The 24,763-nt window shown below is 43.2% G+C and overlaps 1 protein-coding gene across 4 annotated transcripts in view; it reads left to right on the top strand.

Moving 5' to 3' along the window:
* The window catches only part of C7H2orf80 (chromosome 7 C2orf80 homolog), an 88,960-nt gene that overhangs the window by 28,686 nt on the left and 35,511 nt on the right, over positions 1–24,763 (top strand). For all 4 annotated transcript variants that reach the window (XR_012678280.1, XM_075180236.1, XM_075180238.1 and 1 more), the window contains exon 4: positions 14,237–14,319. Coding sequence is in view for 3 of the 4 variants with exons in the window: in XM_075180236.1 (XP_075036337.1) it covers positions 14,237–14,319 (83 nt within the window). In the remaining variant the exon portion in view is untranslated. The remainder of the gene's footprint in view (positions 1–14,236; positions 14,320–24,763) is intronic.

Here is a 24,763-nt window from a genome sequence, read left to right as displayed (position 1 = left end):
ACCAACCCGCCACCTTTTCCCCGACCACATATAACGAAGAATTATGGCTCTTTCGAAATTCCCATTTCAGCTGCAAAATTTCATCCATCTTCCGGTCTATAACCTCTTTAGGGTCATCCGTATTATTAGTAATGTACGTGCAACATTTGACACCGAACTGGGTGGCCAGTGTCACACAGTATCCACCAGTAATAGAGGTGAGATAATTTAGTACCAGTCTATGTTGCACCAACTCCTTCTTGTACGCTTGTAGCTCCCTTCCAGTATACCTGAAAGTGTCATCATACATTTCGGTGATATTATCTATTAATTTAGCTAGGTCTTGGATATATTTAAAGTTTAATGTTCCCCGAGCGGTCCTGGTGAGGTCTAGAGCAACCATAACTTGAAAACCAGCAGTTTCACTAATCAATTTTGTAGCTATGGGTTCCTCACCAGGAATCATATTTCTCTTGCCACGGTGTTCATACTGTGTGTGTATGTATGGTGGGGATGTAGTCTTGTGAATACCAACCATTTCTTCATGAGTAATAGTCACAAGCCCTTGGAACTCGGAGTCACCCAGGAATAAGCTTTCCTTCCACAAACAAAATACACATCATCAGGGAGAACATAAGGAACAGTATGCCCATGAATTATATCACACAGAGTTTTGATAAAACTACCCATGCCTAGTGTCTCCATTTGCTCTAGACACGTGTCGGCATTAATGACATTTTTACATTTATCTGTAGAGACTTTTCCAATGGATACCTTCTTATGTTTGGTTATACGCCCTAATTTGTGACTTCTATCAAAATTCCTGCCTATTAGTGACCTTGTGAGTCTCCCTCTAAAATGAGTGTGGCGAGCCATTGTCTGATCTGATAGGTCAGCCTCCCAATTCTCCAGGCGCTTTGCATGAGATATGTTTAGGCACAGCAAAGATCTGCCTATGGAGTATTGTCGAAGCGTCAGACTAGGGGACCTAGTGTTATTGTACCTCCCGTCTATGGGCCTCCCACCCCTCAATTCGAGTACTTCAGATATGTTTAGAGGGAATGATACTAGTCCTAAATTATGCTGCCCTTGCGGCACGTGAGAGCACACCCAACACTCGGTTTGGTTTAGCACCTTACCCACCAGGGAGTGATAATCCTCCAAAGGATGCCCGCCTATATTCAGAGTACTGGGGGACTGGCATCGTTGGATGCATCTCTCCTCAACTAGGGAGTCGCAGAACTTGCAGATACAATACTCATCAGACAATAGCCCCTCACACTGCCTCCGAGTTCCTGAGCTAGCAGACCTTTTCATAACCCCCGGACCAAGTTTGATAATGGGCTGCTCTGAGTATCCTAATAACTTTTCTTCTGCCTCCATCTCATCGGTATCACTTCCAGAACCTTCCTCCGTCCTCCATCCTCCTTCACAAAAATAGAATGTCCTAGAAAGAGTAAAAACAAGGAAAATCCTGGAACAAAAGAAAAACAAAAACCGCCACTCCATCGCTGGAAAGATAGTTCTGAGGCAACGTCTCTGGTTCAGATGTCTCGACTGCAGGCTTTAGGTCTCCCGGAACAGGCTCACAAGTGACAGCTCTATGTCGTCGGTCTTAGTTTTATCTTGCACTTTCTCCGGATTATGGACTCTCCTGCAGTGGGTGGAATGGACCCAAGTGTCTCTCTCTGCAACCTTCAGTGATGTAGTACTGGTCAGCAGCACTTGGTACGGGCCTTCCCAACGGTCTGTTAAACAACCTGAACGTAAGAAATTGCGGATCATAACATAGTCTCCAGGTTCAACATCATGACAGTTCGTTTCTGGCATACCAGGTGACAGCATTTTTAGTTTTTGTTGTTGTTGCTTTAGCTGGCTACTCATTCTTATAAGATATTGTACAGTCACTTCATTATTACACTTCAAGTCGTCTTGTGGACTCACGATCAAATGAGGCTGTCGTCCGAACAGTATCTCAAAGGGGGACAGATTAAGAGGAGGTCTAGGAGTGGTTCGAATGCTATGGAGGACCAATGGCAGAGCCTCAGGCCATGCCAACCCAGTTTCAGCCATTATCTTAGCAAGCTTGTTCTTTATAGTACCGTTTACTCTCTCCACCTTACCACTGGCTTGTGGTCGGTAAGGGATGTGAAGTCTGCTACTGATTCCCATGAGTTTACACATATTTTGGAAGATATCACCAGTAAAATGGGTACCCCTATCACTTTCAATGATTCTAGGGATACCGAACCTACACACAAAGTCTTGTACAATTTTCTTTGCAGTAAACACAGCAGTATTAGTGGCTGCCGGATATGCTTCTACCCAACCGGAAAACACATCAATACACACTAACACATACTTTAAATTCCTGCATGGTGGTAATTGGATATAGTCAATTTGTATTACCTGAAAAGGTCCGTCTGTAGGAAGGATGTGGGATGGCTCATTTGGAATAGTTTCCCCGACATTTTTCCTCAAACAAGTAAGACATGACATTGCTTTCTTACCAGCCTGAGAGGAAAATCCGGGAGCACACCAGTATGCTCTCACCAGTTTGCACATACCTTCTTTACCCAGGTGAGTCAGACCGTGTGCTGCTTCAGCCAGGCTTGGATAGTATATTCGGGGAGCTAAAGGCTTACCTTGTCCATCCCTCCAGAGTCCTGAGGACTCTTGGCCACATCCCTTCACCTTCCAGACCGCCTTTTCCTGCAGGGAACACAAATCTTGCATTTCAATTAATTTCTGCATGTCTAATGTCTGAAAAACCATCATAGTCTCGGTCGATACAGTCATAGGTTGTCCTGCTGCCCATTTAGCAGCTTCGTCTGCCCTGTTGTTGCCCAATGACACTGGGTCTTCTTCAAAGGTATGGGCTTTGCACTTTATGACGGCTACTGTTCTGGGTAACTGTATCGCTGTCAGAAGTCCTTTTATGTGTTGTGAGTGTGCCACTGGGGTACCTGCTGCTGTCGTAAAGTTTCTAAGACGCCAAAGGGCCCCAAAATCGTGCACTACCCCGAAGGCGTACCTAGAGTCAGTATATATATTGGCTGATTTACCCTCTGCCAACTCACACGCTCTCCTTAGTGCTACTAGTTCCGCCACCTGGGCTGAGTGAGGTGGGCCAAGGGGTTCAGCTTCTACCACATCCTGTTTGTCTACAACAGCATAACCAGTACATAGCTCTCCCGTCTCTGTCTGTCTATGACAACTTCCGTCTGTATAAAACATAAAATCTACATTTTCTAAGGGGGTGTCACGTATGTCGGGCCTTGCTGTAAAGGTCTAATTCAGGTGTTCCATACAGTCATGCGTGTCAGTATTCTTGCCTAACTCATCATCAACCAGGGTCTCCTCACCTCCCACCCTTTGTGTCTCTTGAGACACATACGGAAGGTATGTAGCTGGATTTAAGGTGCTACATCGTTTGATGGTGATGTTTGAGGGTGCCATCAGGGCTAGTTCCCACTTTGTGAATCTAGCTAAAGAAACATGTCTGGTTTGGGCTGAATTTAACAGAGCTGATACAGCATGGGGTGTATAGATAGTTGAATTATGTCCTAATACTACGTCCTCGCTCTTACTTACCAGAAGAGCCGTTGCTGCTACACTTCTGAGAGTGATCTTGCCACATTGTCTAATTGTGCACTGTAGTATGCTACCGGTCTGCTAGCGTCACCATGTTTCTGTGCGAGGACGCCTGCTGCACAACCATCAGCTTCTGTACAGAGTAGCTGAAAAGGCTTTTCATAATCAGGTATTCCCAATGCAGGTGCTCTAGTCAGACTATCTTTAAGATTAAAGAATGCTTGCTCTGACTCTTCTGTGTGTACAACACGTTCTGGTTTTGAGGAAGAGACTAGCTCCTGCAATGGTAATGCCAGAATAGAAAAACCTGGGATCCAGGATCTACAGTATCCACACATCCCTAGGAAAGTACGGATCTGCTTCTGGCTCTGCGGCAGAGTCATGTGTTGTATGGCCTCAATCCTGTCGGTTGTCATGTGTCTTAGCCCCTTAGTGAGGCAGTGTCCTAAGTATTTGACCTTAGTCTGACATGGCTGTAATTTATCCTTTGCCACCTTGTGCCCTGTTTGTGAAAGATGAAGCAACAACAATTTAGTATCATGTAAACATGACATAAAAGAATCAGAGCACAACAACAAATCGTCCACATATTGAATTAGAACAGACCCATTGTGGGGTTGAAAGGATTGCAAACAGTCATGTAAGGCTTGGGAGAAAATACTGGAGCTGTCAATGAACCCCTGGGGTAGTCTGGTCCATGTGTATTGCACTCCCCTGTAGGAGAATGCAAAAAGGTATTGACAGTCAGGGTGAAGAGGGACCGAGAAGAAAGCAGAACATAGATCAATGACAGTAAAATGACTGGCAGACGGTAGAATCTGCATGAGGATGACAGCTGGATTCGGCACTAGGGGAAATTGGCTCTCAACAACTTTATTAATTCCCCTTAAGTCCTGGACTAATCTATAGCCCCTCCCCCCATTCTTCTTAACAGGGAAAATGGGACTATTTGCTGTACTGGCTGTACGAATTAAAATCCCTTGTTGTAACAGCCTCTCAATAACAGGATATACCCCTAGTTCCACCTCCGGTTTTAATGGATACTGTGGGATTTTTGGAGCTATCCTACCACTTTTTAGATTGACCATGACAGGGGCTACGTTTGCCATCAGTCCAGTGTCCTGTCCATCTCTGGTCCATAGGGAACCTGGTATTTCCAGCAACATCCCCTTTACTTGAGATGGACTGTGTTCTATAACAGTAGAGTGTAACATTAACCTTTGAGGGGTGTCCAATATATCCTGTACCTCATGTGTGACCTTCTCGGGTATATCTAGGAACACACCATCTGAAGTACAGTATATGACACATCCCATTTTACATAGCAAGTCTCTCCCTAGCAAGTTAGTAAGAGCCGCTGCAGCCAAGAAAAACGAATGCTTAGTATGCAGAGGCCCGATAGTAACTTCAGCGGGTTTAGTTAGAGGATAATGTAACACTTTTCCCGTTACCCCCATAGCTGGAATAGTTTTACTGGTCACCTGTAGATTGAAAGGAGAGGTTATCACAGATCGGGCCGCCCCTGTTTCTACAAGAAAAGTTTGTTTCCTACCAGCTATGTCAACTATCATTTTTGGTTCTTCACTCTGACTCTCAGTTAACCTCACTGGCTGTAGACTACAGGTATGACCTGACCCCTAGCGCTGACTATTGATTTCCCGTGCAGCATTTGCTGCTGTAATATGCGCGGGTAGATGTGAGTCTTCGATTCTATGTGAATTTTTCCTTGGAGGATATCTATGTGTCCCACCTCTAGGGCTGTATCTGTCTTTTTTACAATCCCTCCTCATGTTCCTTCTTCATTACAATCGAAACATCTGATCACTCTATGCTTCTTATTATGTGGGTTGTATGCTGGTGGTCGTGTATGCATCCCCTCTAGAGCCTGTATATTCACCGTCATTAACCTCTCACCTTTCTCCTCCTTTTGTCTAAAAAGGTTGTCATGCTCCACAGCAGACTCCCTGAGAGAATCTACTGTGATGCCTCTCCAATTAGGTAATGTGGTTTGTACTCTGGTTTTTAAATTTTCTCTAAGGCCATCCATTAATACTCCTACATCTACTTCCCTATGATGTGGGTCCTCCCCTATGTTGGATATCCCAGTAAACCATGTTATCGCTGCTATAGCTCTAATGAAGTAATCTGCTGCTGTTTCACTATCCTTTTGTTTAATGGTGAAAATCTTACTCCAATTTACTACTACTGGAAAATAGATGGCTAAGTGTTTGACAATTTGTTCTATATTCTTTTGGTTAATCTCATCAGTCAAGGTGTCATCTTCCTCCAACAAACAATCTTCAATAAATTTTTGTATGTTAGTATTGGGAGGAAGACACGCCCTCAAAACTACACGCCAATCCTTATTGGTTATTTTGTGGGCATTTCCTAAGTCTTTAACAAATTTCTGACATTTAGCTAACTCCTTTCTAGGATCTGGGAATTCAGTCATAATGGAACGTAATTCTGATCTAGTCCAGGGACAATGCATTGTAACATTTCTTAAAGGAACTACACCATCCATGTCCGGTTTCCCTTTGGGAACTGATATTGTGCAGACTTGGTATGCACCCTCTGGTTCACTGACTTCAGGGGACACTACAGGATTTGCTGGTTCTAGATTTAGAACGCTTTCACTCCTATTGATCACACTACTCTCACCTATCTCAGCCATTTTCTCATACTTGCGCTGAGCCTCTAGTACACTAACAGCATGGGCAATGGCCAAAATCACAGTGGGTTCATCTTCATCTTCAGATACACTTGATTTAAACTGACTTAAAACAGGATACAACTTAGCAATTTTTCTTTTTTCAGTTTTAATACCGGCTGTACTTACCGCTCCCGTCACATAAGGTGGCGGGGGTGCGCTTGCGCTGAGTTCGCCACGCTTCTCAACGGCTACTTCGGTTGTGCGCGCGCTTTTAGCCACGCCGACTTCCGCTTTGCATTCGCTGCTCTGCCACGTGTTACCTTCCATTTTCCACAATTTTAAACAATCATTATGTCTATTTCTCTTTTTCGTTGACTTGATCAACCATACTTTATCCTTTACAGTATTTAGTACCTCTGCATTAAAACTTCCTATTGTTGGGAAAGGCCTATCACAATCTTTGGTCATCTTGACCCACGTGTCACAATACACAGTTGCGTATGCACCATATTTCTTACACATGAGAAACCTCGCTGAACCAATAGGACCTTCCTAAGGCAGTACACTGACCATCTCTAGCGTATGCTTAGCATCCATGTTGAACAACACCAATCTATGCAGAACGCTTTCAACAATTTGCTACAACCACTTTACCGCTAGAGATCTCTTACTGGCCGTGGACGTATTTGCTCAAGCCGCGTCCACTCACTTCCTCTTGTATTAAACAAGGACCCCTAACACAGACAATATCACTGTGGGACCCAAGGGCTATCAGCTCCTCGATACCCTGGCTAAACCACAAAATCTGTTGAGTTTATTATAACTGGGAGAACAAAGTTGATACAATCAACCAGCCTTTCCAATATAATTCCTCCTAGCTGCTTCACCAATTCGCACTAACGGTGCGGTTAGATCGCACTGCCTACCAATACTAATTATTAGCAAACCTTGCGATCTATTGGTAACGCTTTGCGAAAACTCTGTTTTTGCATTCGGTATACCTGCCCTGTATACCGTCCTACAGTTGGGCAACTGAGCACAATGAATAATAAACAGTGTATCTACGTTACAAAATCACACACTATACACCTTTTCTGCGCAGAAAATCAAAAGTTCCCAACAACAGTAATAATATCTCAGAGGTTTTCACAAGTAATTATACTATGCATGTATAATAAATATCAAAATGATTGTTTAACCACGTGGCAAATCTACCGGAAGTTCGCGTACGCACAGCAGGAAATACACATTCGTTAAGCAATGCAATACAGTTAAAACGCACGACAGAAAAAAGAAACAGTTTTCTCTTTTGTCCCTAGGTTCTAGTTAGCGTGCCCTAGATAATGCAAAACGGACATTCGGTTTCACAACACAGAGTAAAATTCAGGTTTTGAACACAATGCGTTCTTACCTGTATATGACGCGTCTCCAGGGCCAGATTAACCATAGGGCTAACTGGGCTACAGCCCAGGGGCCTCGGGCATCCAGGGGGCCCTTGAAAGTGCTCAGCAGCAGTATTGATCGGTCGGGGGCGCCCCCGGCACGATCAATGCTGCTGAGCACTTTCATTGCGGTCCTTCCCCGGCGTGCTGTAGTCTCCTTACTGAGATCTCGTGAGTCTCACTCTCTCGAGATCTCCTCAGTAAAGAGCGTACAGCGCGCCGGGGAAGGACTGCAATGCCAAGAGGAGGTAAGTGTCTTGGGGGTGGCTTGGGTCACCGGGGGGGGGCGGCTCGGATCACGGGGGGGGCCCTCACGGGGGAATGGAGGCCCCCTTAGCCCAGGGGCCTCCATTCCCTTAATCCGGCCCTGCGCGTCTCCACCCTTTGTTGCGGAACCGAAATCCGTTGGTCTTGCGTATCTTTGGCAAAGAAACCTCCAAAGCTCACGAGCCCCCAAATTGTTATGTGCGTATTGTCGCTAACCAATAACGATTGTCGAACCTCGATTTGTGTTTCCAACGCACAAAGATTTATTCGCAAATAGTAGAATAATATGCTCAAGCGAAGTGATAATAAATACAGCCGTTACTTATCGCAACGCGCTCTGGATCCAGTGCAGTCATTCAATCCTGAAGTCTGGGGACAAAATGTCTGAACACTGGATGTGAAGCTGCTGCTTATATACACAATGAAATACAGTAATACAATGAAGATGGTATAGCTTGCATCTATTGGTCCAGGTCTCAGGAAGGTCCAAGGGGTTGTCAATCATTGGCTAGTTCATCCTAAGGAATCCAAAGGAGGGGGTCACCTCTCCAGGGGGTATGCTCGGCTCTTCCCGCCAAGATTCCTTAGTCTTAAGTAGTTCATAATTCCCTATTATTCATAACTTGTGTATGCACTCTGCGATTCCCTCGCAGAGTGAACCAAACAGTAGGATATGTAACGAGGTTCATTATGATACCACTCATGATGTGATTCCTTCAACCTGTTCCGTGTATTTCACTAATATGCATGTAACTCCGATTTAACATATAAATACTACTATATTTCGACATAACTGACTATGTGTTGCAACTACCATTAATGTGTACTATTTTATAAGTATGCGTGTTTGTGCGAATGTATGGTAAAAGACCAATTACTGTTGCTGCCACGTGTAGTGGATGCGTACGCCCTTTCACGCCGTAGCGTACCCATGTACGTCGTAGCGTACCGTACGCATCTTTTCAGACAAAGACAACCAAGTTTGCTCGACTTTAATTGAGATGACTTTATCCAATTTGCTGACTTCGACAGAGTGCTCTTATAATCCACCCTTTTCTTGATTTCCTATCACATTCCAATATGGTAAGGAGCACTCCCTCACCTATATGGACTATGATTTCTATATAGCAATGAGGTATATCCCAGCTCTGTGCAGGACAATGCATGTTTTTTTCTCTTCCTTCCCAGTATCAATCATTTGCAGATGTATTCGATAAATGAAAATCTGAGTTACTGCCTCCTCACCGCATTTGGGACTGTGCTATTGATATTCTTCCTGGCAAAATACCACCCAGGGGTCGGGTCTTTCCTCTATCTGTTCTTGTCAGATTATGTAAAAGAAAACCTTGCTCGAGGCTTTATTCGACCATCTACTTCTCCAGCGGGTGCAAGACTTTTTTTTTTTTTTAAAAAAGATGGGACATTATGTCATTGTATTAACTACAGAGGCCTCAATGCCATCACAAAATCGATATCCCATTCCTCTGGTCACCAAATTATTCGACCGAATAAAGAGGGTACAGATATTTACCAAATTGGACCTCAGGGGCGCCTATAATCTTATCAGGATACGTGACGGAGATGAGTGGAAAACGGCATTTAATACAAGAGACGACCACTGCGAATACCAGGTTATGCTGTTTGGACTCAGTAATGCCCCAGCAGTGTTCCAAAGTTTCGTGAACCAAATTTTCAGAGACCTTCTATATTCTTCCGTTGTCGTCTACTTGGATGATTTTTTGATTTTCTCGCAGGATTTAAAGTCTCATCGGGCTAATGTAGCGGAGGTGTTGTCTATGCTCAGAGCTAACCAGCTCTTTTGTAAACTAGAGAAATGTGTTTTCGAAACATCAGAAACTACCTTTTTGGGTTACATTGTCTTGGGACAAGGATTACGCATGGAACCCGAGAAAGTCAAAGCTATTATCAACTGCCATTTTCCCTCCGGCCTGAAAGCCATCCAACATTTCTTTGGATTCGCCAACTATTATAGACAGTTCATCCAGAATTATTCCTCAATTGTAGCACCGATTGTTGCCCTTACTAAGAAAGGGGCAGATAACAAGACATGGCCAGCTTCAGCATTATCTGTATTCCATGCCCTCAAAGAGGCTTTTTCCACAGCTACAGTTTTAAGACAGCCCAATACTTCAGTACCATTCTTTGTTGAAGTGGATACTTTAGCAGTTGGAGTCGGCGCAGTATTATCCCAGAGGTTTCCTCCAGAGAAACAGCTTCGCCCATGTGCCTTTTTCTCTCGTAAATTTCTACCGGCCAAGAAGAATTATTCAATTGGGGATAAGGAACTTTTAGCTATGAAGTTGGATTTAACAGAATGGAGATATCTGTTGGAAGGAGCATTGCTCCCTGTGATGGTTTTTACTGACCACAAAAATATACTTTACCTTCTTTTCACGTTTTAACTTGCATGTTACATTTCAGCCAGGATCAAAAAATAAGGCATATGCATTGTCCAGGGCTTTTTCATGTGAACCAGAACTGTCCGATATCACTAATCGTCCCATACTGGAACCAAAATTTTTATAAGCTTCATTAGTATCTCCCCCCCCCGACGCCTCCTCCGGGGAAAAGCTTTGTACCTCCTAACCAGCGCAAAAAACTTTTACGCTAGTATCATTGTTCCCGGTTTATAGGTCATGCAGGCACGGCCAAAGTCTTTGAAATAGTTTGCCGAAATTATTGGTGGCCTACTCTTAGAGCAGATGTTAAACAATTCGTGGCAGCCTGTCAAGTCTGTGCGCAACATAAAACTCCTCACCAGTCTCCAGTTGGTCCCCTGGTGCCGCTTCCAATTCCTTCCAAACCTTGGACGCACATCTCCATGGATTTCGTGACAGACCTTCCGCCATGCAAGAAATTTAATACTGTATGGGTGGTTGTTGACCGCTTTTCGAAAATGGCACATTTTATTCCGCTGACTGGTCTGCCTTCAGCTCTGCTGCTTGCTCAATTATTTATCAAAGAGATATTCCGCCTACATGGATGCCATCTCGAGATTGTCTATGATCGGGGAGTTCAATTCACAGCGAAATTCTGGAGATCATTGTGTAAACTGTTGGATATTCAGTTAAACTTTTCCTCATCCTATCATCCTCAGTTCAACAGTCAAACCGAAAGGGGAAAATCAAGATCTAGAGACTTTTATTCGGTTATACTCATCTGCTTCACAAGACAATTGGGTGGTCCTACCATGAGCCGAGTTTGCCCATGACAATCTTTATCATGAATCCACATTATCCACCTCATTTTCTATTGTGTATGGGTTACATCCTAATCTACCCAGCTTCAAGACCGTTTCTCCAACTCAAGTTCCAGTTGCCAATGAACTCCACCGAGATTTCTTGTCCATATGGGATCAGACTCACAAGTGTCTTAGGAAGGCATCTCATCAATTTAAACGGTTTGCAGATTGAAGACGCAGAGCCGAACCTCCACTGGAAGTGGGAGACAAAGTTTGGTTATCAACCAAGAACATTCGTCTTCGAGTCCCATCCATGAAATTTGCACCCCGTTATATCGGTCCTTATAAGATCCTACGAGTGATTAATCCTGTGTCAGTCAAGCTGAAATTACCAGATTCACTATGGATTGCTAATTCGTTCCATGAGTCTCATTAAACCACTTATTATTAAATGGTTTTCCTCTACTCCGGCAACTTTGGCTCCCCCGGTGGTGCAGCATTCAGATGAATTCGAGACTTCACAGATATTGGATTCTAACAATACGAAATCTGGACATGGACAGCATAGAGTACGGAAACTGTAATTCCTGAAAATGTTTTTTTTTACATGAGTGAACTGTTCCCTGTCTTTCTTGAACCTCTAAGTCAAAGTCAGGAAAAACACCTTACTTTCAAATTTCAACCGACTATTTTGTCTGACCTGTTTGAGGACATTGTCACAGTCTTTGAAGTGAAGGAACTTTACTATAAACGTGCTTGGTGGACATCTGGTTGGTGTTATGACTCGCCGGGCTCTCTGTCAGGGTTAGCTAGATAGATAGGTAGATAGTTAGTTAGGGGTAGGTAGGTAGTTAGATAGCCACATTGGGTGTTTAGATAGGTAGTTAGTTTAGTTCTTAGATATATTAGTGTAGGTAGGTAGATAGGCAGATAGATTAGCTAGATAGATTAGATAGGTCTTAGATAGGGTCAGTTAGGTCTGTTCTCTGTCAGAATCTGCCCTCAATCATGCTGTCATTTCTTATGTAGTGCCTCACCTGGCCAGCCTGTTTCTCTTACTCCACCCAACTGGCTTCCTCATTATCACTTGCAGCCTATTGATTCTGCTCTCCTTAAATAGCCGGCTAATCCTCTGCAGGATTGCCGGTAATATGTTTACCATAGTGTTCTGCTCCCTTGTGTTTTTCCTGTTACCTGTTCCTGTTGTTTCCTGCCGGCTAGTGGTATCCCCGTGTACCAGACCGTTTCGGTTCCTGTCTACTCTTCATTGGATTTCCCTGTGTACTGACTCGGCTCTGCTTTGACTCTTCTCCTGTGTTGATATCCCGTGTGCCAGACCTGATTCAGTTCCTGACTATTCTACTATCTATTCACCAGTTCCAGTCAGCTATTTTCTGAACCCCGGTAAAGTCGTGCTCCCAGGCGTGGCTCCGGCGTGATATGCAGCTCCTCTGCTCATCCTAACCTTATACGGAGACGCAGCCCCTGCAGCTTCTCTGTGCTCAGATTTCGACAATCTCCCTCAAATCTCCAGACTCTCACCGGTACTGTGGGCTGTAGTGTCCCATGGCAACTGCCTACGTTCAGTTTCATCATCTTTACCTATCACTGCAAGTTCCGTTCCTTTCCGGACAAGCATCAGTACAGAAGTTGCTGTGTATCAGGGGACTTCTCTATCAGCTGTTCTTTTATTTATTCCAGTGGCCACGAGTGATATATCAGTCTTGACACCATCCACTCGGTGTCTCACCTGACTCCCTCCTGCACTTCCTTCTCTACAGCCTCGGTAACTTTATTCCTGGGTTCTCCCCAGCCAGTGCACATCTCACAACCCTCTGTTTGTCTGCAGCCAAGCCTGTCCCCACCACTAGGGGCAACAGTGAACACCAGGCTTTCGGAGCAGACTCGGGGTTTTGCTGTACTGGCTGGAGAGGCTCCTAACAGTTGGGGAGGTTATGCGGAGAGGCGATGAACCCTTTTCACTGCTATTCGAGGCATAAATTCTTCCTTGCCATATACCTATGTGAGCCATTGCTCAAGGAAAGTCACAGGACGGAAGCCTTCTACCCTTTCCAATAAGCCCACATATCGGATGTTTTTTCTGCGCAGTCTTCCTTCTAGTTCAGAAAGTTGTTTTTTTAAAACATTGAATTGGTAACATTTAAAATGTCTCTTTTCATTGGTGTAGTGGCATCCTCCAGAGTGGAGATCTTTTGCTCCCCTTCTCCCATTCTGTACCTCAATTTGTGAAGATCTTGTCTAACTAAGGATAGGTCTGACTGGACATCACCTATCCGTCCAGTAACACATTTTCCTGAAGCCGCCATGGCCACCAAAATTTTTTGTAGAGGAGACTCATTACCAGGCAGGGAGCAAGGCCACTCCTCGGAGGTGGTGGGTTGCTGGGGCAGAGGAGTCTCCCAGATTGTTGGCAACCAATGCGCGTGCATAGCTTTCAAGCCGCACTGCAGCAGCAGTAGCTGGGTTACTCTTTGTGAAATAAATGGAGAAGTACAAGTTACATGCAGCACCTCCAACACCACGGGGATTGTATATCTAATAGATGGAATCGTGGGGAGGGTATACAAGTGCCAGGCAAGGCAGAGATTGCCATGGTGGATACTATCTATTATATAGCACTAACAGCACTGGTGGACTAGCGTGTCAGTCTGTAATGGCCATGGTTATGGTGGGGAGGAGAAACACTTACCACTGGAGAAGCCAGCAGCAGAAACCATTGAACGCAGACAGTGGGCTGCCAGCAGTGGAGATCAAGTCATGAGGAGCCAGGCAGGGTAGTGAGTCATGTCACGCTACGGTGGAGTGACCCGGCTCAGCTCTGTTCTCCCCGCCAGATGTCCAATGCGACCACAAGCGGTACATGGTGAAGGGAGGAAAAGGCACAAGGAGAGTTAAGTAGTGCCCTGAGGTCCCGAAAATCAGGAGCTGGGATATACAAGCGGATATTAGGTAGCAGAGTCATTGAGGTGCAACCTACACTGTGCTCATTTAAGCCACACCCCCATATCTCTGTATTTGCAGTTAAATTAGTGTATATAGAATTTAAAATTATTAATTATCTTTTCTTTATTTTTTTAGGCTCATTATGACCTAGCTATCAGTGTTGCGATGCAGTGGCTTAATAGTTCAAAGAGCAATGAGGCACTTAAAAAAGGAAGGCTGTAAGTATTTTTTAATTTTAATTTACCTTATTTGCCAATTTTATTGCAATTCATCTCAAACAACCTTAACCTTCTGCCAATAACAGAAACATGGCTCACACAATCACACTGCCTCACTTTTCACATGGAAGCAAACAAGGATTGGACTACTCCTATTTCCTCACTGAACATTTCAGTTCTACCAACTGCTCCTTCACTCATGTTCAGATCTTTTGAAGTACATACTATCTGGATTTTTAACATTGTTGCTGTGATCTGTCATCCTCCTGGACCACACTAACAATTCCTTGAACATTTTTTTACTTGACCCCCTTATTTCTTATTATCTGACATTATCATGGGTGATTTCAACATCCCTATTGACTACCCATGTTCTTCATTTGCATCCTAAATACTTTCTATAAACTCCTCTGTTGGGGAAAAATTCAGTATTTTTTTTTATTGTTTTTCGCAAATTTGAAACTGCAACACATCCCGCAGCTTTTTGCGCTCCTTTTTCTGCCTTTATCTCTGCAACAGATCGCTGACAATTTTGCCATCCAAGCCAACAGGATTTACTAACCAGTGGTTTGGAGGGTGAATACCCCTAAATTGCATGTGGTTTAGTCCAAACCGCATTTGGTTTAGGAGAACCATCATCGGCTGTGTTTTTAAATTAAATAATTAAAGAAATATAAAAAATACCCTCCCTTTCTGTAACAGCCCATTGCTACTCATTATCAGGACAGGTCCTCTATGACCCTGCCTCTAGAGATGTTTGACGCCATGCTAAGTAGTACTGGGCCCATCCTCCTTTATTTTTTTACAGATGAGAGACAGCTCTTGTTTGCCCCACCCCCCGCCTATTAAATAGGAATTACGTCGGATCAAAAACAGAACATTCCAGGTAAGTATATATTAATACCACTACACTAGAGAAATATTTGGGCCAAAATTATTCAATTATGTACATGGTCATATTATTTATTTTGCTATTTATTTTATGACACATTTGTTTATGTATTCATGCATTGGGGCATCATATATTTCTTTAAACAATGGGGGTATTAATTATTTACTACTTTAAGAAACAGGGATATTATGATTTCGTAATTCAATAATGGGGGCACTGTTACACATTTATTTAGACATAGGCCACTATGCTTTATTTAGTTGTTGTTATGGAGACATTTTAACAATGTTTATTGACTCCCTAGTACCCACTGCCCAGGGGCACCAGGAGGGGCCTAGTGCTACTTAACATAGGGCCAGGCATCTCTTGGGGCATGTGGCCTGATACTTAGTAGCACAGGCTGTTACAGAAAGGGATGGAAGATTTTTTTAAACATTTCATTTAATTATTTATTAATATTTGTTAAAGTAATAACAGACAAGATAGCTCAAACAGCATACGGTTTGAGCTATCTCGCCTCTCTTTTCTGGTAGTTAATTCGGTGGTTTTTTCAGCAGTTTGTCTAACCGCACCTTCATGAATCTTATGCTTTGTATTCTTAGCATATAAAAAATCAGGTTGTGATTTGTAATGTGGCACTTTTTAAAACAGCGTGGCAAAGCATCAAGGTTCCAGACCTCTTCTCCCCTCTGACTTCCCAGACATCGTCAGTCAACTCCTTCCACCCTGTCATCTCATTTTCCCTTTCCATCTGGGACTTCTCTTGTAAATATTATCTGCTAGCTACAGATCCACCTGCATTAGTTCCACTCTGTAGTGCCACAAACAAATTCCATTGGTTACTGTCTGGTAAGTATCATTGCTCTCTTTCCGCCTTTTTCAGATATTCTAAAAAAATGTATCAGTATCTACAGAACACGTTGTTTTGTGGCAGTCTTGCTTTCAATAAATTTGGCAGTTTGAAAACCTAAAAAAAGATGGAAAATGTTAGGAACTCCCAAGCCAGTACAGTGAAACTCGGGGACTACTCTGAAGGCCCGGTGTTCGCTGGAGCCCCTAGTGGTGGGGACAGACTGGGCTGCGGGCCGACAGAGGGTCGAGTAACGTATACTGGCTTAAAGGAGTACCCAGGAGTGGAGTGATTGGCGGGCTGCAGTTAAGCAGAATCCTAGGTCAAAGGGTCACAGGCACAGATGCAAAATCCAGAGACAAGCGAAGGGTCAGACACACAGGCAGAGAAGCAAAATCCGAAATCCAGGCAAAAGGTCGAGGTCAGAAGAGAGGGGTCACAGGTCCAAGAACAAGCAGGGGTCAAAACACGGGTAGTCAAATCCAAGGTAGCAAGAACCAAACGGATAGCACAAGCAGGCAGCAGGACTGAGGACAGAACGCTATAACCGGCAATGAGGTAGCAGACCTCATTGCCTTAAATATACAGGTGAGCCAATCAGAGCCTAGCTCTGCAACTACTCCCAGGAGCTGACTAATAAAGAATTACAGCCTAATAGCCAGCAGGCTATTAGGTCCTTCTGCGCAGGCGCCCGGCTGTTGCCGGGACGCGGCGCTACACTGCTGGGCGTCCGGCCGTTGCCTCGGCAACGGTCGGGAGTTGAAGGGAAGTGACGTCCCGGTCGTCATGGTGACGGCCGGGACGCTGGGGCAGGCAGAAAGCGAGCCGCGCCGGTTGTGAGTACCGCCGCGGCTCGTGACAGAAAAGAGGCGGTTTCACTAAGCTACACTTTAGTAAATTTTCACCTTTGCCTCAGTGGACTGACTCATCATGATGGCCACTAAAGTGATCTTATTCAGTTTCTGATTTCTTTAACACTCCTTTTCCTCTCTCAGACCAGCACCCAATCACCTGCAAGCTCTTCTCTCCTGCAGAGTAATATGTCATCATTGGCATACATTTTGTACTTGTCATGACTTCTTCAAATATACTGATATCTACCACTCCTATCGAAAGCTCTGGACACCTTCAAACCAACATACAGTATTTCCAATTTCTAATTTTCACTCAGACGTCTAAACACTTTTTAATAGATTTAAATCTCTCCTGCTTCAAGGACAAGATGAACATAAAATAGTATCCTCTTTTCTTTTTTTTCCTGCACCCTTGTGATCCCACAGAATAAGTATCTACTTTCTTTTTCTCCACCCACTCTACTACCTGTCCACTTGACCTGCTGGTATCTCTCCATCTTTAATCGATCATGCGGTAATTACTTGTAGTCTGAAATACACAAATTCTAACCAAAACTTTCATGTAGATTACCTTTCATCTCTCAACTCCTATGCTCCTCCTAGCTTTTTGAAAGGCTTGACTACACTTTGTTCATATGTTTTCTTTCCTCACACAAAATATTGGACCCTCTTCGGTCAGGCTTTTGCTCCCAATGCTCCACAGAGGCTGCATTGAATAAGGTTGTCAATTATTTGATCTTTGGTAAATCTTAAGACCATTGCTTGTTTCATCATCATCATCATCATCATCAGTTATTTATATAGCGCCAACATATTCCGTAGCGCTTTACAATTGGGGACAAACGTAATAAACTAATAAACAAACTGGGTAAAACAGACAAAGAGGTGAGAAGGCCCTGCTCGCAAGCTTACAATCTATGGGACAATGGGAGATTGACACATGAGGTTAAGTATACATTTTGCATCTTGGCCCAGCCAGACTGCAAAGGTAGGGTGACTCATAAGCTAAATGATCCTGTCACACAATAATGTTGGTCCGGGGGTAGTTGTCTTGTGTGAAATTGTGTAACAGGCTAAAGGTAGTGAGGTTAAGATGGTGGTTGAGGAATATTATACGCTTGTCTGAATAGGTAGGTTTTCAGAGAACGCTTGAAAGTTTGTAGAACAGAGGAGAGTCTTATTGTGCGAGGGAGAGAGTTCCATAGAGTGGGTGCAGCCCGAAAAAAGTCCTGTAACCGGGAATGGGAGGATGTAATGAGGGTGGATGAGAGACGCAGATCTTTTGCAGAACGGAGTTGCCGAGTTGGGAGATATTTTGAGACAAGAGAGGAGATGTATGTTGGTGCAGCCTTGTTGATGGCCTTGTAGGTTAGTAAAAGTATTTTATATTGGATTCGGTAGAAGACAGGCAGCCAGTGTAGAGACATACAGAGTGATTCAACAGAGGAATAGCTATTTGCAAGAAAAATCAGTCTTGCCGAAGCATGCAAAATAGATTTTAGGGGTTTGAGTCTGTTTTTGGGAAGACCAGTAAGGAGGGAATTGCAATAGTCAATGCGGGAGATGATTAGTGCATGAATTAAGGTTTTAGCAGTGTCTTGTGTGAGATATGTGCGGATTCTGGAAATGTTCTTTAGATGTATGTAACATGATTTAGATATAGAGTCAATGTGGGGAACAAAGGATAGGCGTGAATCAAGGATTACACCTAGGCAGCGAGCTTGTGGGGTGGGATTTATGGTCATGTTATCAACAGAGATAGAAATGTCAGGTATGCTCTTGTTGGCGGGTGGGAATATTATTAACTCTGTTTTAGAAAGATTAAGTTTGAGTTGACGAGAGGACATCCAAGATGAAATGGCAGAAAGACAGTCAGTTACACGGGACAACACAGATGTCGAGATATCAGGAGAGGATAGATAGATTTGGGTATCATCCGCATAGAGATGATACTGAAAGCCAAAGGAACTTATTAGATTTCCAAGAGAAGCGGTATAGATAGAGAACAGCAGAGGACCTAGCACCGAGCCTTGTGGTACTCCAACTGATAGGGGAAGCGGAGCAGATGTGGCTCCAGAGAAATTAACAGTGAAAGAGCGATTAGAGAGGTAAGATGAGAACCAGGATAGAACTGTGTCTTGAAGACCTAGGGATTGCAGCGTTTGTATGAGAAGAGAGTGGTCAACTGTGTCAAATGCAGCCGAGAGATCAAGGAGAATTAGGAGAGAGTAATGGCGTTCAGTCTTAGCAGTGATCAGATCATTAACAACCTTGGTCAGCGCAGTCTCTGTGGAGTGTTGAGAACGAAAGCCTGACTGAAGAGGATCCAACAGGTTGTTTGCGGAAAGAAAGCGTGTGAGGCGAGTGTAGGCAAGTCTCTCTAGAAGCTTGGAGGGGCAAGGGAGCTGAGAGATGGGACGGTAATTTGAGAGAGAGTTTGGGTCGGAGTTTTGTTTTTTTAGAATAGGAGTAATCACTGCATGCTTGTATAGTGATGGAAAGATGCCAGTAGAGAGTGAGAGATTACAGATTTGAGATAGAGGTGAAATGAGCACAGAAGACAGGGATCTACCAATTTGCGAGGGAATAGGATCAAGAGGACAGGAGGTAGAGTAGGAAGATAAGAACAGCGTAGAAATTTCCTCTTCATTTGTGGGGTCAAATGAAGAGAGGGTGTCAGAGGGTAGTGGGAAGGAAATGAGCTGATGGCTTGTTGAGGAAGAGGATACCATTTCTAGTCTGATCTTATCAATCTTGTCCTTGAAGTAGGTAGCAAGATCCTGAGCACTGATAGTAGATGGAGGGTTCGGGGTGGGAGGATTGAGAAGATGATTAAATGTATTGAAAAGGCGTTTGGGGTTAGAAGCCTGAGCATAGATAAGAGATTGAAAGTATGTTTGTTTTGCAGTGTCCAGAGCATTTCGATAGGAGTGGTAGACAGAAGTATATGTGAAGAAGTCATTAGAGCTTCGAGATTTACGCCAGTGACGTTCTGCTTTACGGGACAGTTTTTGAAGATTTCGTGTTGCTTTGGTGTGCCACGGTTGACATCGAAGTCGACGTGTAGTATGAAGTGTCGCTGGAGCCACTTGATCAAGGGCCGTTGCTAAGGTTAGGTGAAAATGAGGTACTGCCATCTCAGGGGATGAGAATGTAGAGATAGGGGAGAGAAGGTGTTGGAGAGAGGTGGAAAACTGTTGAAGATTAATAGAATTCAGATTTCTACGAGTATGAGGAGGCTTGGTTGAGTTAGACAGTAGAGAGGTTAGAGCAGTGGGGGTGAGAGTGTAGCTGATAAGGTGATGATCCGAGAGGGGGAAGGGTGTATTAATAAAGTTAGAAACTGAGCATAGTCTAGAGAAAACAAGATCAAGGCAGTGGCCATCCTTATGAGTAGATGATTCAATCCACTGGGAGAGGTCAAGTGAGGATGTTAGAGAGAGTAGTTTGGAAGCAGCTTTGGAAGGTGGGTTATCAATGGGGATGTTGAAGTCACCCATGATGATGGTGGGGATGACTGAAGATAAGAAGTGAGGGAGCCATGCAGAGAAATCCTCAATAAATTGTTGGTGTGCTCCAGGGGGACGATAGATCACCGCAACACGTAGGGAGAATGGATTAAAAATGCGAATAGCATGTACTTCAAAAGATGTGAACGTGAGTGATGGGACATTTGGTAGAACTGTGTATGTGCACTGTGGGGAGAGAAGTAGTCCAACCCCACCTCCTTGTCTGCCTTCAGGTCTGGAGGTGTGGGTGAGATGGAGGCCACCATGTGAAAGTGCTGCAGGTGAGGCAGTGTCTGATTGCATGAGCCATGTTTCTGTTATTGCCAGAAGGTTGAGGTTTTTTGAGAGGAAGAGATCATGAACGGAGGTAAGTTTGTTACAAACAGATCGTGCATTCCAAAGGGCACATTTAAAGGACTTGGGAAGAGAGGGTAGACAGGTGATGTGTTTGAGGTTTGCTATAGAACGGTAGTGTTCTGATGTATGTGTGTGTGAGGAGTGTGGGGGACCTGGATTAGGTGATATATCACCAGCTAATAGAAGCAGAGTGAGCGAAAGATAGGCAAGGGGATTGTAAGATGTGTGGCCTTTTATTTTCTGGCGACAGGTGGAGGCTGTACTTGTTAGAGATAATAAATAGCTAATAAATAACTTGTTTCTAATTCTCCTGAACCTGTCTGCTGCATTTGACACCGTTGGCCAATCTATTACAAGTACTATATTCTCTAGGTCTTCAAGACACTGTCCTATTCTGATTCTCATCCTACTTGTCAAACTGCTCCTTCAGTGTTGGTTTCTATAGATCCACCTGCTCTCCACTGCCTCTATCTATTGGAGTAGCGCTAGGCTCAGTACTAGGCCCTCTACTCTTCTCTATCTATACCACTTCTCTTGGAAAACTAATAAGCTCCTGTGGATTTTTGTATCATCTCTATGTAGCTGATACATAGAGGATCTTCTCACCATCTGTGCTGACCATGTTACAAAATGTCTCTCTGCCATTTCTTCTTGAATGTGCTCTCTCCACCTCAAACTCAATCTTTCAAAAGCTGAATTGCTAATATTTCCAACAGTCAACAGATGCTGCCTACTTCATATCTCTATATCTGGGAACAACACAAAAATAAACTTTACCTCTCAAGCCTAGGTGTCATCCTTGACTCAGAACTGTTCTTTGTTCTCCGCATTCAGTCTGTATCCAAATCCTGTTACATACATCTGAGGAATATTTCCAGAATCTACACATCTCAAACAAGATACTGCAAAAACTGTAATACATGCACTCAAATTTTCCAGTATTGGTTATTGAAATTCCCTTCTTACCAGTCTTCCCGTAAACAGATTTTCATACCTACAATTTACTTTGAATGCATCATCTAGAGTAATTTTCCTTGCAAAACTACTGCTGTTACGCTCTGTCATATCCTACATTGATTGCCTGTGTTTTACTGAATCAAATCTAAATTACTTTTTCTAACATATATAGTCATTAACAAAACTGCACCAACATACATATTTTCTCTCAAAATAATCCCCAACTCAACCCCGCCGCACTGCTCAACATCTGCGCATCTCATCCACACTCACTACCTGCTCCCAGTCCTTGCAGGACTTTTTTCATTCTGTATCCGCTCTGTGGAATACCTTTGCTCGTACAATAAGACTTTTCCCTTGCCTCCAAACCATCAAGCGTTCCCTGAATACTCATCTCTTTAGGTAAGCTTCTCAAATTCCACAGCTATCTTTTTAACCTAGATAAAAAAATAAAACTTCCCAGGCACTATGATGCAGTTGTACGTCCACCAAAAATACCACCTGACCTTAAATGCAATACTATGAACAAGAATAGAGTATAAGCACTGACAATTCACAATATCATTAGAAGTCCACAGAAAATGTATCCATAAGACACATTGTGATTTTGTTATGAATCATTTATAAATTAATGATAATTTGTGTTAATATGGCTGTCCAATACAATCCATACTTTGAACTTTTTAGTGTGGTCACGTAAAGGAAAAGCAAATGATATATAGTTGTAAAAGGGTAGCTAATTTGACTGTAAAGTGGGTGTTACTCCCCTAAGAGTCTGCTATTGCTCTCTGCTATCAGGAGGGTCTAATGATGAGGCAAATATACTATTAATGTTAATATCGTATTAAATAATATTAAGAAAGGATATCCACAAAGTCTCATTTAAGATAATATGTATTCTTATTAACAATAGATATTTTCATTAACAGTCTTTTATAATGACAATATACAGCATGTAAACTCCTTTAGGTGTACTGTAGAGCTGATACAAATTAGGATGAGGTCCTTGTGTTATACCTTTCTCAATAGCCTTCTGATGTATACATTTTATCTTTCAATATATCCCAAAGGGAAAAGAGAAAAGGTGAGGGGAAAAAACTCAGCCTTATTACCTTTTATTAAATGCTTAAGTAATAATCACATTATAAAACCTCTGTAAAAACTTATAAAATACATATAACTATATATATTCCAACTGGAATGTAGCAAGTCTCCTGCCAGATTTGTAGAAAACTGAATGCAGTCCTCTCTTATACAATAGGGTCTCTGCAGACACCCAGTATTAACAACCAATGCGTTGCAACAAAGTCTTTTTCACGGCGGCATCGAAGAGGGAGGCTCCAAAGCCAGTGTGAGATTACAAGCTGTAGAGAGTTGATGGAGTGAACTTGAGAGAGATTATAGGGCAATAAAATGTTGACCTATCCAGTCAAGGAATGAAGTAGCTTCATTGTGGACATTCACTCCAAGAGGCACCTGTGAGTAGTGGGACAGCCCTTGTTAGTTCCGGGTATGGCCAAAGACAGAGAAGGAGTGTATCAGTACCCAATATGATAGAGAAAACTATAGTGTAACCACAATCATGTTAGAGTCAGAGGCAAGAGACAGGAGAGCTTATTCCTAATTCCAGCTCCGTGCCCAGAGATGCAACTTGTTTTATAATGCAAAGTAACTAAACTGTATGGAAGTGAATTATTGGAAACAGGAACATTTTATGAACTTGGTGGGCCTGTATTCAAGACTACACATGCCTACCATATATTGCAAGAGGAGAAAAATGAGGTAACATTATTGCATTGCATATTGCAAGAGGAAACTAATGGGGTAACATATGTATTAAGGAGAGCGTAGGGGTGGTCTTGAGGAATATGTGAAAAGGTATAATGGTGTGGGAGCGTGGTCCCCTTGTCACAAATGCTCCGCCAACATTATCCCCTTTTCACATATGCTTCAAGATCACCCCCACTTGGTGTGGTGACCAGTTTTAGAGGGCTCTGCACAGACCACCCATGTCATGGAGCAGCTGCTGCTGTGTAGTGCAGTGCAATCTTTTGACCCCTCCTCAAACGGACAATGCAGCATGCTAAAATATGCTGGCAGGAGCAGATTGGGAGAGTAGAGTGAAGTGGTACTTACCTTCTTAATGTCCCTGCAGTCAGGACAATGTCATCATCATCAACATTTATTTATATAGCACCAACAGATTCCGTAGCGCTTTGCTATTGGAAACAAACAGTAATAAAACAATACTGGGTAATACATACATACGTGGAGGTAAGAAGGCCTGCTCGCATGCTTACAATCTATGGGACAATGGTTTGATACACAAGGGTAAGGGCTACATCATATTGGATATTTGTCCAGCTAGAATGCAAAGTATTTAGTGGGCTGTATGCTCAGTCACACAACTATGTTGGTCAGAGGGTTGTTGTGTAGAGGGTAGTAATAGGGTAACCTAGGGAGATTAAGAGGTTGGTAGAGGAATATTATAAGCTTGTCTGAATAGGTGGGTTTTCAGAGAGCGTTTTAAGACTAGAGGAACGTCTTGTGGTGCGAGGGAGTGAATTCTATAAAATGGATGCAGCACGAAAAAGTCCTGCAGCCGAGAATGGGAGGAAGTGATGAGAGTGGAAGAGAGATGCAGAACGGAGGTGTCGAGTTGGGAAATATTTTGAGACAAGTGAGCAGATACATGTCGGTGCAATTTTGTTGATGGCCTTGTATGTTAATGGAAGAATTTTATATTGGATTTGTTGAAAAACAGGCAACCAATGTAGAGACTGACAGAGTGACTCAGCAGATGTAAAACGATTTGCAAGGAAAATCAATCTAGCTGCTGCCTGCAAAATAGATTGTAGGGGCTTGAATCTGATTTTGGGAAGACCAGTAAGGAGGGAATTACAATAGTCGATGTGGGAGATGATGAGTGCATGAACTAAAGTTTTTGCAGTGTCTTGTGTGAGATATGTACGTATTCTGGAAGTGTATTTTAGATGTATACAGCATGATGTAAATATAGACTTGA

This window comes from Mixophyes fleayi, chromosome 7 (genome assembly GCF_038048845.1).
Source record: "Mixophyes fleayi isolate aMixFle1 chromosome 7, aMixFle1.hap1, whole genome shotgun sequence".
Classification (NCBI taxonomy): Eukaryota; Metazoa; Chordata; class Amphibia; order Anura; family Limnodynastidae; genus Mixophyes; species Mixophyes fleayi.
Note: the sequence above shows the minus strand (reverse complement) of the source record. Positions and strands in the feature narration are given on the sequence as shown.